Raw genomic sequence first — 16,265 nt, 5'->3', positions numbered from 1 at the left:
AAAAACAGGAACAGCCCTGTTTCATGTTGACATCGGGAGTGATTTTAAACACTTGATAAGAGAAGCACAATGAATCAATTACTGCCAATGTATAAATAGATTCAGGCATAGTTTATTGGTTTCTGAAAGGAAATACCTCAACTGCAGTGCTGCATTGAACCTGCAGCAATAATAGTAATAAGATATGCTGCAATTATATATAACATCTGATCAATTGTTGTCTGTTTAATTATAATTTTGATTATCTATCAGGGAAAAAAATCCCATCTGCAGTCTATTGAAAGACAGAGTGCAAGAAGGAGGACATTTTTAGTTTGATGGCCACATGCAGGGAAAATTGTTCACTCCTTTCTTATTTACCACCTTTCTAGAAACTATATTTATTTATTTATGTATTTTATTTTTATATTCAGGGCTGGTTTAACCCCATGCAAGATATGAGTTGCCAATTCCAGTCATCCTAAAAAAAACCCTCTACTTTCTTGTTATAAACTTTTCTGTATCTCTCTTCTGTTGTTCTTAGACGGCAAAATGAAGCCTGGTTTTAAGGCATGTCGCACATTCTTCACTGAAAATTTATACCTATTTGTTTTAAGAGGCCCCTCAGTTTTTAACAAATAAAACTGTTATTATCACTTTTTAACTGCTTACTTTAGTTTTAGATCAAATCTGGATATGTGGCAAAACAGCTGCAAAAAGTGGTTGAAACTTGACCAAGCAAAATGTATATAAAGTTAATGTATTTTGGTCTTAGAGCCATGTCTAAAACTAACTAGGAACTTCAGATTTATTATTTAAATCAAGATAAACACTTATGTGCTCGCCTTGTTTCTGTTGAAAATGTAGTGACTGGGTCAGCTGGAGGAGGATCTGCTAACTGAGGAAGTTAACTCCCGGTTATATTATACAGTTGAGCATATTTACTCTGCCACGTGAATATGTGACTTAGTCAAGCACTTTATCAGACATCAGGTTTTTAGTCGATGCACGAAAGCGTACAGGTCTGTGACTGCTTTTCTGCCTTAAATTCCCAAAGGATCCAGAATTTGCTGTGTCAGATAGAACTGGCTTAAGATAAATTGTGAGCAGGTGATGCTCTGATACATCAGCCTTTAACAGGAAGCTAAAACCATAATAACACCAGTTTCCTTGAGGTTATACACATATTTAGGTTTGTGGTTATAAATTTACCATGTCACTGGGTAGATGGTTGAGTTATTTAAATGCTCAGCTAATAAATTTATTTTTTGTAATCTTCAAATCATTCATTCGTTGTGATCTCACAACCAGTGACTTGGCCGTCATTACTCCAACAAGTGTCCCTGTGGCTGCTTAATCACCAGCAACAACTCAAGAAATGACGACTCCGCCATTCCTCGGGTGTCAAAAAGGTGACTGCTGTCCACTACAGCAGTGAATCATCGAGTGGCGCTGTTTCAGCGTTGCCTCTCCAAATTAGGATTTTGTCACACCTGCGCTGGTAGCACTTCCTCGTGCTTCAGATTCACTTCCTCGACTCAGATATTTTCTGGAAATCCAGACCTTCATCTAGGTGAATCAAAAATGGGCTTGATTCCTCTTTCATTGTCACATGAAACAGTGATTGTTCTGATGAAAGACATGGTGTCCCAGGAGTAGTTAATTAGCAAATTGGTGCTATGTACATGCAGGCTCATGCTAACCTCATTTTACCTTTAAACACCCAGCAAAACAGGTATTTTGACTTTGTAAGGCATCTGCGTCATCTGAAGGCATCAAGGTTCAGTGACTATGTTTGTCTCTAATAATTATTAGGTAAGCAAATCAATTAGAATTGAAATAATAATTAAAATGTTCTCAGTCATCAACTCCAAACAAATCTTGGGAAATGTTTTTACACTTTCATCAGGTTAAATGAGCCTAAATTACATTTATTTTTTCTGCAAAAAGAATAAACAAATAAAACATTATTTTGAATGGCAGGTATTTGCTTACTCTGCATAACGTGACTGACAGATTGTTTATTGTTTTGGTACATTGCAAACATAATGTGCTGCTGCATTATTACTTTAAGGAGACTTAGGAGAACAAATTGATTATGTGTACGTAGCAGAAGTTAATTTCCATTGGTAGATAATACCATGTAACTAATGTTGGAATATGTGGTAATGATGTAATATCGAGCTCATACTGTAAGCACATGCTTTTAAAATGCTTGCATGTGCATTGAGCTAATTTATTGTTTTATAAATTATACCAAAACCTCTTTCACAGTCATCCATTGTTGTCAACACCGAAGGCAGATGCAGCCAGTAAATCAGAGATCCCCATTATGTGGATGCAGTTAAGCTATTTTTTACACAAAGTGTGTGAGCTAAATGAGCTATAAGTGGGTTAAAATGATTTTATACTTAGAAACCTGATGTCCTAGTTTTCCTCTGTTCTCTTACAGTGTTTTTTTTTTTTTTTTTTTTTTTAGATTCTGCCAAGCCCGTTGGGGCGTTTCCTCCTCATTTTCATTAATAACCCTTTCATGGTAGATGATGGCGTGGTGACGTTCCCCGCTTGTTCTGAATGGAAACTGAAAGAAGAAGCAAAACAGGTCGGTCTTTCACGCAAACCGAGGAGAGGAAGGAGAGCTCTGACGTCACACGAGCGATGAAACTGCCACATCGCTTGCTGCCTTCACGGACCAATTAAAGCTCGGAATTACGACTAACTTCCGTGTAAACCGTTGTTAACGTGTTGCCTTTTTAAATTACCCTAACATCAAAATCAAAGATGGTGATTACTGAATGTGGCCAATTATAAATATTAGTTCTACATTTACTCTTGTGCGACACCCGCGCGAGGAGAGTAGTTTGACTTAGTCCAGCTTTTACGTCAAACGAATATTTCCGACAGTACGCAAACGCCTCAGCAGCCACGACAGGTTTCGCAGAGGGGAAGAGGATACTCATTCGAGCTTTGTCTATAACATCATACTGTCAATAAAGCAGGGCATTAGTTATTAGTTTATCAACGTTAATTGATTAGTTTCCCAAAAATGCTTCAGTCTCTAGCCAGCAATTCTTGCGTTCGTCTGATTCAAACTCACAAGTCGACGTGGTATTTTCTGTCTTTAATTTTGGGCTATGTGCTTTATCTTATATTCGGCGCTGTCGTCTTTTCGTCGGTCGAGCTGCCTTACGAGGACCTCCTGCGCCAGGAGCTGAGGGCCCTGAAAAAGCAGTTCCTCCAGGAGAACGACTGTCTCTCCGAGGAGCGGCTGGAGCGCTTTCTGAAGAAGGCTCTGGAGGCCAGCAACTACGGCGTGTCCATCCTGAATAACGCCTCGGCGAACTGGAACTGGGACTTCACCTCGGCGCTGTTCTTCGCCAGCACGGTGCTGTCCACCACAGGTAGGTTACGGCTCCCGGGGATGCTGCAGGCCTGCAGTGGCGCAGCAACATATTATGGGATATTAGAGCCCTCGGGAGGCCCCCTTCACCAGAACCTGAGGGGGCTAAACAAAACAAAACAAACAGAGGCTTCATTTCAGCTTACATGTTGTCACAAAATTACCTTAAAATAGTCATCAGCATTCACATTATTGTTGTCCTGTTTTTATTCTCCTAATATTTTTATATATCGGAACCTTCAGCTCATTCAGGGGACGGGGCTATGATTTGTGTACCTTTACTTACAAATATTTTCCCCATAGAAACACATTAAGATCTCCACAATTCCTTCAAAACCTAGATTTGCTACTTTTAGCTTTTAGCTGCCATGTTGCTACTTTTACCTACCATTTATTACTGTTACTGTTTAGCTACTGTTCTAGTACTTTTAGCTTCTAACTAAGCTTTTGCTACTTTTAGACAGCATGTTGTTTTTCTTTATCTTCCAGCTAGCCTCTTGTTACTTTTCACTTTTAACGAACCTTTAATTTCTTTTAGCCAACATTTTGCTACTTTTAGCTTAGAGCTATCCTTTTTTTAAATCTAGCCTTTTGCAACTTTTAAGTTTTACTGCTTTTACCTAGTGTGTTGCTTTGAGCTTTTAGTTTTAACAATTTAGTTTCAGCTTCCTCAGTAAATATCAGCAAAGTCATCCATCGCTCAGCTTTCGTTCTGTACTTTTCCCCCGTCTATCCTACACATTCAGGTCAAATCACGAAGCAGGCTGAATCTATTTCAGTCTTAGCGAAGCACACGTGTCAACAACAAAGCCCAGGTCCACACGACCATCTTGTTTACAAACTCTCTGGTAATTAGGTCTTATAATCGAACCCCCTTGGACAGTTTTTCTTTTGTCTTTCAACATTTGGACAGTCTTGCTTGACATTGTGCTCAGTTAGTTTCTTCTGTCTTGCGTAGGACAAATGCAGCCTGGTTGTCAGAGAAATATGAGGGACTTTAGTCTGACCACATGGCAGCAACTATCTGAGGCTGCAACGTTACATAATTCCTCAGATACCTTATGTGCTAATTATTGTCTTTACAGACGTCTACAGCAGATTAGGCAGACTCTTTGTGTCGGCCCGTTGGCACTGGGGACAGTTTTACCTTTGTGTTTTAGTTCGGAATGACTTTAAATCAAAAATACCCAGTTTTCTAATGTGTTTGCTCCACACTGATATGATGCTGAAGTTACAAAATGCATTCCCAGACATCATAATCATGTTGTCTGTAACTCAGCAGCTTTCAAAATGGCAGATCTCAGAGTGTTGCTAAATAATAAGCAGGAGCTGAAGGGATTTGTTTCTTTGTTTTTTTACAATTCAAGCCACAAGGAAACAGTAATCTCTGTTATTTTCAAGGTTAGGTATATCTTTGGCTTTTACAAATATTTAATTAATATTTATTCAGCCATGTTTTCATAAAGGGTCTCACTGAGCATCAGCCTCCACCTATCTAAACCTCCACTGCTGATTGTGTTTTTCTGTAAAATAACAGTTTGATTAATGTCTATTATGTTTTAATGTCTCAGTTATAGTTTTACCTGAGTATATCTCATCATGGAACATGTATGCCCACCCAATTTACATTTTAATAAAGAAAAAAACAACAAAAACATCAGGCTAAAATACAAAACCTAATAAAAGCGACTGCTTGTGTAAAACAGTTTGATTACAGATGTGAAATATAAAAAACTGATCCAATGCTTTAAATCAGCACTGTCAGAAACATTTAGTAGTTTGTTTTTTCATTAATTCATGCATTTAACAAAAAAAGAAAAATCCCCAAATGTTAAACACTAGCTATAAAGTTTACGACTCTCATAACTGACTTCCTGGATCCGGTTCCTTAGTGAAAGCAAAACCCACAAAGAGTTGGTCCTAAAAACATCAAAATCATCTGCAGGGCCATGTGAAAAACCTGTCTAAAATTAAACTTATTATCTCTTTGATTAAATCTCTGCAGTGAAACCTGGTGAAGTAAGAATGCTTTATTCTCTGACAGGTGCTGAAGTTATTTATAGTCATTCATTTGAAAGGAAAACTAATTATTTAAAGGTGAGCCTGAAGCCCAAGAAGAGAAATCTTGAACGCGATTTATTCACGAGGGCAACATTACTTGGCGCTTATGAATTCGGTTCTTTGTAAAGCTTTTATTTAAGTTCTCTCCTTTGAGAGTCATTTCATTCCTGACATTGAAGGAAGGAACTTTAATATTTTGTGACAGTGATAAAAATAATAATAAAAATCAAATCAGGAAGTGTTGCTCGTTTCGATCAGCCGTTTTTGTAACTGAAACCTTTCCTGTGGATTTTATTTCCTCTTTCCATCAGGTTATGGTCACACGGCACCTCTGTCAGATGGCGGGAAAGCCTTTTGCATTATTTACTCTGTGATTGGCATCCCCTTCACCCTCCTCTTCCTCACCGCCGTGGTGCAAAGGATCATGGTGTTCAGTACACGGAGGCCGATCGTGTACATCCACACCCGCTGGGGCCTGTCCAAGCCCATGGTGGCCATCGTTCACGCCACCGTGCTGGCCATGGTAGCCGTCTCGTGCTTCTTCCTCATCCCGGCCGCCATCTTCTCTGTGCTGGAGAAGAACTGGAACTTCCTGGAGTCCTTCTACTTCTGCTTCATCTCTCTCAGCACCATCGGCCTCGGGGACTACGTACCCGGAGAGGCTGCTAATCAGAAGTTCAGGGAGCTCTACAAAGTGGGCATTACTGGTGAGTGTCCGTGTTTTAGGATCTTTTCCCTTTTCTGGTTGATGGTGGCAACTAAATGGTCTCAAATGGAAAAATATAAACATAGTATTGGTTTGATTGTCCTTTTATTTATGATACTATTTACTGCTAATATCATTAGATACAAAGGTATTATGTTTTAGTGATAGTATATTTTTTAAACCAGAGCCACACTCTTAAACTTTATTGCTCACTGCTGTGGAGAAAACATCTTTTGCTTTCTTTTACTCACACTGGATGAGCAGAAAACTCTTGTTTTTAGCTCTGAAACCACCAAAAGTCCCCACAAATCCCATGTCTTTCTGTCGATTTAAATAATGTAAACCGATTCTGATAAGTGAAAAAGCCCCAGTTCCTCAGAGTTCAAGTTGTAACGAATTACTAATTTAAGAATATCGCAGCTGACAGATTTATGTATTTTTTTACCCTATTTGCAAAAACCTTCATAATGTCAGAATAGTAAGTTCACAATTCCCTGTACAAAGTAACAAAATACAGAAACACATGCAACACATATTGCATTTACTTTTATTGCAGATAGTTTGAGTCCAAGATATTTTATTGTTTTTTCTTGCCAATCTAGTTTTATTTGTTAATATACACCCATTTGGATATTTTAACCCCACAACACCTCCCAAAAATGCTGGGAAGGACTTCGTTCAGGGACAGAGTTGTAGTAAAGGGAAAAAGAAAAAACGCATATTAGTGACATCCCAATACAGATACCAGTATTGGGCTTAATACTAGTGTCAAATACTCGTACTTGTACTCATAAAAAACATCCTGATACTCCGAACTGATGCCACTTTTATGCTTGGTGGCGTCTTTTCTGCTGGAAAAAAACAACAAAGTAGTTTGAAGCTATTTTAAGAGAAACACAAAAGCAGACTGTCTGCTGCTGTTTAGATACTCAGTTATTAACTACTCCATGTCTGTATTCAGTATTGGCAAGTACTCAAACTGAAGTACTCGTACCTGTACTCTGTCTGAAAAAAAAACTAATATCAGGACATCCATAACAATTATGTCAACAAGTAATTGGGTATAAAATGGCATGCACAAAAGACATACCCTTTAAAGAGTAACCATGGGCATTTTATCAATAAATATTTGGAAAATTATGAAAAATTACACAGAATATTCCATTCTCCAGTTTAAGGAATCTGTAGGAATATTAATGTGTAAACATAAAAGATGTACTGTAAGCCCAAGTTGGACTTTCACAGAATAATATTGATCAATAATTGATACCAAAGGATTATTTTGGGAAAACTTTGTCACATAAAGTGAAATTAATAAATGTCACTTCAGTCGGAGACAGTACACAGTGGGTTCATGTGTTGTGGTGAGAAAAATCAGTATTTCAGATTTCTTTTGAGTGCCCTCACCAAAGATTGTTTCCACTTCTGTGAGGGCAGGAATGTAGAGAAAATGTAGACAGAGATTTTAGAACAGGACGTGATTCCTTTAGGGCAACATCTTCGGTTGTGACATCTGCATTTGTCAAGGCGGTGCTTGGATGACGTGCTCGTAGCTCCGGTCTGTTTCCAGTTCAGAATGTGTGGAATATGTTGAAAGGGATAATGATGACCATGTGTCGTTGGACACTTTAATGGACCGGTATGTCCTCTGGAAGGCTGGCATAAATTATCACCAGAAACACTTCATTGCAGAGTGTCTTTTTATCTGTACTGTTACAACTTCATCTGACCTTTGGTTGTAAAATATGTCCATATTTAAGTTAAAGAACAGACAAAAGAATCTGTCATTCTCACTTACAGACAGTAGCAGTCGCTGCTCACATGGGGTGTCAGGAAGATTGTTACTACATTACAGCACATTTCTAAACAAAGTGAAGCTCATTAAAAAGGTTAAGAGCTGCTGAGAAAGCAGCAATTGACATTTTTGTGTGTTTAAAGCCATAACAAGATGGCACAGTCGTGCTGAAACTGGGCCTGGGGAGCAGCGAGGCGTCGACTTCATTTTCTGGGTGATTCTCTCGGCGCGCTGTCAGCACAGCCACTGGGGCTAATGGTGAACAAAAGTCAGTTTGAAAGCTCCGAATCTTGACGAGCTGTGGGTGTGCGTGAATGTCAAACGGCGCTCTCGTGAAGAGCCTCCAGCTTGCGGGTCGTGGGTGTGTGTGGTACGCAGCAGCCAGAGAGGATGACGTTAGCCAGAATGAACAATGTGTCAGTCTGTAGGTGGAGAGAGAGGCTCAGAGAAAACGTGTTTCTTTGCACAAATAACACCACGCACCCGTTTGTACAACTTCCTCCATGAAGAATTACACGCCTGTATAGGAAGTGACATCACTGCTATCTGTACAAAACAAATGTTTTATTCAATGGTCTGGTTTCAACTTTTTGTTATTGTGACTTTGGTGCGAAGTAGTTGCTGCTTGTGTCGTTCAAACACAGATAACATGAACATGTATACAAGCACCATGATCTCTTAAGAGACTGTTTCCATAAAAATATGACAGCAAACAAATGCCAGATTGCAGTCTTTTAGGAATTTATCCTTAGATTTAACATTTAATGTAAGCCATTCATTGATCTGGTCTAGACAGACCTGACATTACACCTAAGAGTGTTGTCTGAAATGGTTCTCCTTTGTTCTTGGTGGCACTGACAGCTAACTACTGCCCCCTGCTGTCGAAGCAGAAAGGAACAGATTCTAGGAGAACAGAAGATCAATGTTGTTTGCTTTTTCTTAAAACAGAGACTTCAGCAGCAACTAAATGATTTATTTGTTGTTGTTTTTTTGTAATTTTGCATTATATAATACAACCCCAATGCTGAGACAGCTAGAATTCTACATCACACAAGAATGGGACAACATCCCCTCCACAACCTGCTTCACAGAGGGAAACATGGCCCTGTCCCAACATTTTTGAGATGTGTTTCTGCTATCAAATTCAAAATTAAGTTTAAAAAAAATTGTACAATTTATTGTGTCAACATTTGAAATGTTGACTTTGTTCCACTATGAACAAAATATGGGCTTATGAGATCATTGCATTCTGTTTTTGTTTACATTTTACACAACTAGCCAATATTATTTGAATCATGAATGTCATTAACCTCTACACACTGACTGACACCAAGAGGAGTATTAAAGTTGACGTCAGAGAAGAGGAGCTGCTTCTCATATGATGATAATGATGCCTCTCACTGAGGCTGATTACTGTAATCTTTCTCTGTCTGTACCTCCAGTTTACCTGATCCTGGGTCTGATTGTCATGCTGGTGGTGCTGGAGACCTTCTGCGAGCTGCAGCAGCTGAAGCAGCTGAGGAAGATGTTCTACCTGAAGAAGGAGAAGCCGCAGGACCGCCTGGTGATTCTGGAGCACGACCACCTGTCCTTCACCACCGTGTCCGACAGCAACGCCGTCAGCGCTCAGGACAAAACCCAGATGTTTGTTAGCGTCCCAGCTCTGACCTCTCCCAACGATGACCCTATGATCCAGTAAACGTCAGCGTCACAAAAAAACCCAAACATGAATCGAAGGGATAAGTCACGCAAAACTAGTTGTGAGTAGATCACATTTTCAGCTTTTGGCCTTTCAAACTTTAGTTGTAGCTAAAACTGATAGAGATTGCTTAGATAACTATGTCTCCTTAACTGAATCATAAAACTGACAAGAGACCATTGAGCAACAAGAACTGAATTTACACATCAAGGGACACATTAATAGTTTAACAACAATTTTAAATACAGAAGTCAGAGATAAAGCAAAGTTCTTCTGCTGTATTTACGGCTCACAGGAGCTAAACACCTTTAAGAGTTGTGTTAGTTATTGCACAGTTAGGAATGTTTTATGACGTAATTCGTCTCTTAACCGAAGTACAGGACAATTTTCCACCACAAACTATGTTCGTAGCTTATAAATAGAGTTGCCTGACAGGCATTTGGCATGTACATATTAAAGTAGATGTTTTAAATGTTGAGTACAAAATCAGAGTCGAAACGAAACGGAAAAGAAAAAAACTGCAGATAATGAACAAGTATTTACAGGTGAAGTGTCACGCCATTTATTATTATTATTATTATTATTATTATTATTATTATTATTATTATTATTATTATTATTATTTTTGGGGCATTTCTCTTATTTGTCTGTTAGTGAGAGCTGAAGAGCTTGTTGAAAGGGAGCAGGGGACGAATGACAAGCAGCAAAGAGTCCCTGAAGTCATTTAAGCCCAGCTGCTGCTTGGAAGACTCAACCAATCGGGACGTCTCATGACATCTAAGAGATGTTCTCCGTACAAGCTAAACACATTCAGGATCTACAGACCCTTATTGCATTCAGTATTTAATTTATTACCAATTCTTCTTTTGATTTTATGGAAAATTTTGCACAATCTACAGGAGAGGATACGGTTTAAATCAGTCTTTCTTTACAATAAACTGGCTAAGATCAGACGACAGCAGGGTGAGCTCTACATTGGTGTTAACTTCCTGGTTGCTGCATGCTGTCACTGCGAGAAAAATGTGGAAGTGTGTCTGACCTCGACATGTCGCAGCACTGTTTAAACGTCCATGTGTGAAGTGCTCTAATTTATTGATTTATCTGAACGGTCCAGTGTGCGCTGAACTGTGTGAAAAGGGGACGAGCGGTTTGCCCGGCTCACACAGGAAACCGCCGATGGCTGACCGGCGGTTTTTACTGTAATGTAGAAGGTTAAACTTGTACTTGGACTGCTGTCAGTTTACAGAAACATAATCGTTTAGTCTAAAAGAAGGGATAGAAACTCTGACTGAGAGCGCAGTAGGTGCTTCTACTGCCAAGACCGTACAGGTTTGAGAACTGCTGAAGGTTTGGGGAAACCGTTTTACTGTATTTACAAAGTTTGAATGTAGAAACGTGTAGTTTTGATTATGACTTCAGGAACGTTTACAAAATTGCTCCAAATGAAAGATATGCTGAAGTTCCAGAAAACTTGAAATGATAAATTCAGGCACGAGTTTTTTATTATCTACCACAGCAGCTGGAAATGTGCTAACGAGACAAATCTCAGTGTTTAGATTTAAAATAAGAAGGGATGAAAAAACACTCCTGTGTGATTTAGACATTATGTTGTACAGCTTGAGGAATGTACCGTCATCATTTATCCTCTGATTATCTGCGCTGCAGACAAATAACCATACAGAAAGTGTATAATACTCTATTAATGACAACTTGTTTTAATGCTCTTTAGTTATGTTATCATGAAGCCCTGCATTTCTGATGATTTTTGGCACTATAGCAGATGTAGTATTAGGTTTTAAGTTCTGACCTCCACGTTCTTTGCTGCATCATTCATCAAGTCTTTTTACAAAGTCTGGAATGTACTGTTTTTTAACGCCCTAGTCTGAAGCAGTTTGTGTACAGTATGTGAGCTGTGACATTATATCCTGACAACTTAAATGAGCTCTGATGGTGTTGCTATCTGAACTGGTTGATTAACTTTTAACACTCCCCCTGCACGGTCGAGTTTGTCATTCAAAAACCTTCTTGTTTCCCACAAATTGCATCAGAGCAGATTGACACAACGCCGGAGATGATGTAATCATCAGCGCTTGCTTTCACCTTTATAAGCTGCTTTGCAACAATTTCTGTCCTTTCTTGCTTGTGTCATAAAGGTTCCTGATAAACTTCCTGCTCTGTTTCGGACTAAAACTGAAACAGCTCGAGGGTTATCTGGTCACGTTTCAGCCATAAACTGTACAAAAGTTGCAACTGTCCCAGCAAGTTTAATTAGTGTTGCTTTAACTTCTTGTATTTTTGTCGTTAAAGGGTTTGAAATGTGCCTGCCTTTCTTTAAACCTCTGCTGTATTTGAATTAATTTTTTTTTCTCTTATTTTCTACCATTGTGGGCCTTTGTGTACAACTGTGAAACATTGATTCTGTCCATATTTGTTTGCTGAGAAAATGGAAACCCTACCTTTTTATAAACTCCGTCTCTTTTACTGTAAAAAGTCTGGCTGTTTTGTAGCTGCTGTCTGTTCAGGTTTTGATCCTGCTGAACCGTCTCTCACACACAGTTTGTCTTGAAGGTGAAAGCTTGTCAGGTAAAACGCTTTTATTCAGGGATTAAACTCTGCGTGAAGGATTACCAACTGAAGTTATTTATTTATGCTGAGAAAACTGACATGTTTGTAAAATTTGTACTGATAAGGGTTTTTTTTTTGTGCATATCTGTTCATTTGTTGTGGTGGATGCTGTACATTCCAAAACACGGTGAAGTATTTTACTGTAGTAATACCAGTAAAGTAAAACACGACTGTTACTGGGAACCAAGGTTTGACCTGAATTTCATTTCAGCGTAAGAAAATACATGAACGGTAAAATGTCAGTGTGTCTGAAATAAATGTCAATTTTAAATTATTACCTTTTTATGTCTTCTTTCCTGAGCCGCTGTTTTCTGAACGCTAAGAAGATATTAACACTGACAACCCCAGTTCTGGCAGCGTTGCTTAAAATGTTAATAAAATCAGAACAAAATGATTTGCAAATCTCACAAACCTACCATTGAAAATAGTAAACATATCAAATTTCAGAAATTGTACGAATTCAAAGTTTTTCAAAGACTGGTAAACGTCTTCCGATCTTTAATTCTGACAGATTCAGGCTCTGTTTATACCCAGACCTGTGGTTAATTAACCCAATCAGCTTCAAAATGCTCTTCTAGCTGTTTCTTATTCACACTTTTACAGCCTTTTGTTGCCCTTGTTTGTTCATTTTGGACATAGTTGTCAAACAAACATGGTCCTAAAATGGTTTTAATTTCTTGATTAAACATTTGATGTTTAATTTGTTCCATTCTGAATCAAATATGAGGTTGTGAGATTTGCAAATCATTGCATTCTGTTTTTATTTACATGTTCTCAGAGTCCCAACTTGGTTTAGAATTTGGGTTGTAAAAAAGAAATGTGGCAACTCACTGCAACACAATAATTATGTAACATGAAATAAAACTCCAATAGACGATTGAGACAAATGCTCACGTGAATCCACTTGATTAAAAATAGGAGCTGAGCAAATGATAATGGAAGTGGTTACACTTTAAGTAAAGAGTCTGCTGCCTGAGCGCACTGCTTCAGCCTTTTTCATCGTTTTGACTTTGAAAAGGAGCAGGAGGTTCAGCTCATCTCTGCTGCGATCACCAGAGAGCAGTAACCGGCGTCGGAGGGCTCAGATATCCCAGCCAGTGATTTCTTACCTCAGCGTGAAATCATTAATCAGATCTTTATGAAGCACTTCGTAGGAGAGAAGTCATAATTAGCTGTTAACGACGGAGGTACATGAACTGAGAGTATCTGGAACAATAAAACACGAAACTCTAAACGTAATCATTTAAAAATATATATTTCTTAATCTTTGTGTTGCTCGTCAACCTTTCAACCAACAGAATTGATTGCGTTTCAAAGCTGCAGGGGCATACAGAATGTCAGGCTAAGTAAAGTAAAGTTATCGGTGCAAAGCTTTTGTTTTATTCAGCAGCTGTATTCCTTATCGAAGAGAAGTGTAATTAACTCTGACGAGCAGGCACCTCTCCCTGCAGAGCCACTAAGCCTAACATCAGTATTGTCAAGTTAATCGGCGAAGGCAGCTCGAAAGCTCGCTCGCAGCAACTATTTATTGGATGCAGGTTGTGGGAACAAAATTACCTGTAATTGGAAATAACTGTCAAGTGCATCTCCCGGCTTGTTACAGTAGCAGTGCAGCGTGTTCACAATCAGCCCCGAGAACCTGCGTGTTTGTTTACTTCTAATGAATTATTGTTCACCCACGAATAACACAACAGGATTAGAAAATCACATGTATTTGAAGGTTTTTAAACTGATTTGAGTTCATTTGTTCTCTTTGATTTTTCTGGGAGTTAAACTTGCTGCAAACTGGCTCAAAAACAGAAAACTTCAGAGTCACGTCCCAGCTGAGGCAGCTGAGCAGTTTCTGCAGAAAATAATGCCCCATTAACAGAAACAGTCAGCTGCAGTCATAACATGAAGCTTTTACAGACATTATTTTGATGTATTTATCTATCATGAACGAAGGAGAATGATCTGGAACACAGGAAGGTCGTCAGCAACTTTGCTGATTGGTGTGAAAGAAACCAAATCCAGATAAAAAAAACAGCAAGATAAAAGAGATAGTGACTGACTTCTAAAAAAAAAATGAAAAAAGTTGTAGAAGATTACAAAAACCTGGATGTTCACCTGACTAACACACTGATCTGGTCGAGGAACACTGACGTCCTGCACAAGAAGGGCCAAAGTCGTCTCCACCTGCTGAGGACACTGAGGTATTTTGGGGTGTGAGGACACTGTTAAGGACTTTCTGTGATACTGCGGCACCCTCAGCTGTCCTACATGAGTAGTTTGCTGGAGCAGTGAGAGTTCAGAGAGAGACAGAAAAAGAACTGAACAAACTGGCCAGGAGGGCCGGCTCCGTCCTGGACTCCTCGCTGAACCTCATCAAAGAATTGAGTGGGAGGAGGATGCTGAACACATTTAAATTTGTCTTGGACAACTCCTCTCACACTCTGCAGGATGTTGTGGGGGCTTTAAGCAGCTTCTTCACTGACATCCACCATGGAGGACAGAGTGTTCCCACAGGGCCAAACAGAACCATGTCTGTACGTCCACTTCCACTTTACATTATCACGTCCTCTGATCCTTCACTTTCTGTCCACTGTATCTGTTTTTATTATACAAACAAACAAATACACACGCAAGCACTGACAACGTTGTGAGAAGATGCAGCCGAGCTATTGAAGTGTAATGGACTGAAGCAGGATCATCCCCTGCGGACCCATCACCACAAACCTTAGCTACTGGTCATGAATATTGCCTTTTGATCATTTTTCCATGCTACCCTCGAGCACAGAAGACCTGAACTTCAGATAGTACCATGAAAAAAAATACTGATTTGTTTTGAAATCCTGCAACCGGTGCTGAAAATGAGAATATATCGCACTTTGTATAGAAGTACTCGTTAATGAAACTTAGACTTGTCAATTCAGCAACACGCAGATTAGATAAAAACATGTTTACATCCGAGAGAAGATGGAGGAGACGCAGATACAGAGCTGCTCGAGCACCCGTGGGTTCTCTTTGTTTGCTTCATATTTCATCAGTCAGGTTTTACAACAAGTTCATTAATTCTCATGTGAATCATCCCCAAACGATAGCGGTCCGGCCAGTTCAGGGTCACTGAGGACAGGGGGTGAGTTAGACTGGAATACTGAGACAAGAATCTAGCCTTTGGCATCGCTTTCTGACAGTGGAGCAACTCTATTTATATCCGCACACACACTGGGACTGTATGAATGCAGGAAGCCTGAAGCAAAAACACTCTTCTCCCTCAAATAACTGCTCTCAATCTGAACAACCTTCTAGCTGCAGAAGGAGTTCAAGTTTCTAAAGAATGCAGCAAATTAATGTTCACATCACGTAGGAGGCAGGCAGATTTTGAGATATAAAATTAATCTATCTGCAAAGAAGTTGAAGACATAAAGTCATGGTGCAACAGTCAACTCTCTGTTGAATGTATAGAGTATGAGGTGCAACTAAATGACTGGACAGAAAGGCAGAGGAGAGAATAGGCAGTGACAAATGATTAGTTGCTGCAGCCACAAGCATTTACTCTCTGGTAACCGTTCTGCAGCAAAGAGCTCTTTCTCTGCACAGCGTGGTGAGTCGAAAACAGAAAATCAGCTCCCATTGTGTTTTACACAAAGAAGGCACATTAGCATTTATTACTGGATGACAAATATGAATGCAAAAAAAAAGAGCAGGAAAAAAAACCATTATTTGCTGTGATTTTCATCTCAGCTTCAGAATTAAAACCATTAAAAGATGCAATTTGAGTGAGAATGAAAAGAAAACAATGAAAATGCAACAGCACAGCACACATTCTGCCATGTTTTCCTTCTTGTCTTAAGATGAAATCAGATCTGAAATTAAAGGCCAACCATTCATTAAAGGACAGTATAGTTGTAATTTTAACATCTAATTTTTAAATGCTCAGTAAGAACATCTAATGGTTGAAACTGGTGCATCTCAGCTGTAGGAGCCTCCGTTCAGTAACTGACTGTGTTTGTTTGTTGCA

At 39.1% G+C, this 16,265-nt stretch overlaps 1 protein-coding gene across 1 annotated transcript; it reads left to right on the top strand.

Annotated features, from left to right (window-relative positions):
• The first annotated feature begins 2,603 nt into the window (after window positions 1-2,603).
• On the top strand, window positions 2,604-12,539 carry kcnk1b (potassium channel, subfamily K, member 1b). The gene is made up of 3 exons (XM_017413052.3): window positions 2,604-3,380; window positions 5,752-6,147; window positions 9,384-12,539. The coding sequence occupies exons 1-3, from the start codon at window positions 3,026-3,028 to the stop codon at window positions 9,638-9,640; spliced, it is 1,008 nt and encodes a 335-aa protein (XP_017268541.1). The 5' UTR covers window positions 2,604-3,025; the 3' UTR covers window positions 9,641-12,539.
• The last annotated feature ends 3,726 nt before the right edge of the window (window positions 12,540-16,265 follow it).

Source organism: Kryptolebias marmoratus, linkage group LG22, assembly GCF_001649575.2.
Source record: "Kryptolebias marmoratus isolate JLee-2015 linkage group LG22, ASM164957v2, whole genome shotgun sequence".
NCBI lineage: Eukaryota > Metazoa > Chordata > Actinopteri > Cyprinodontiformes > Rivulidae > Kryptolebias > Kryptolebias marmoratus.
This window is presented reverse-complemented; position numbering and strand designations above follow the sequence as displayed.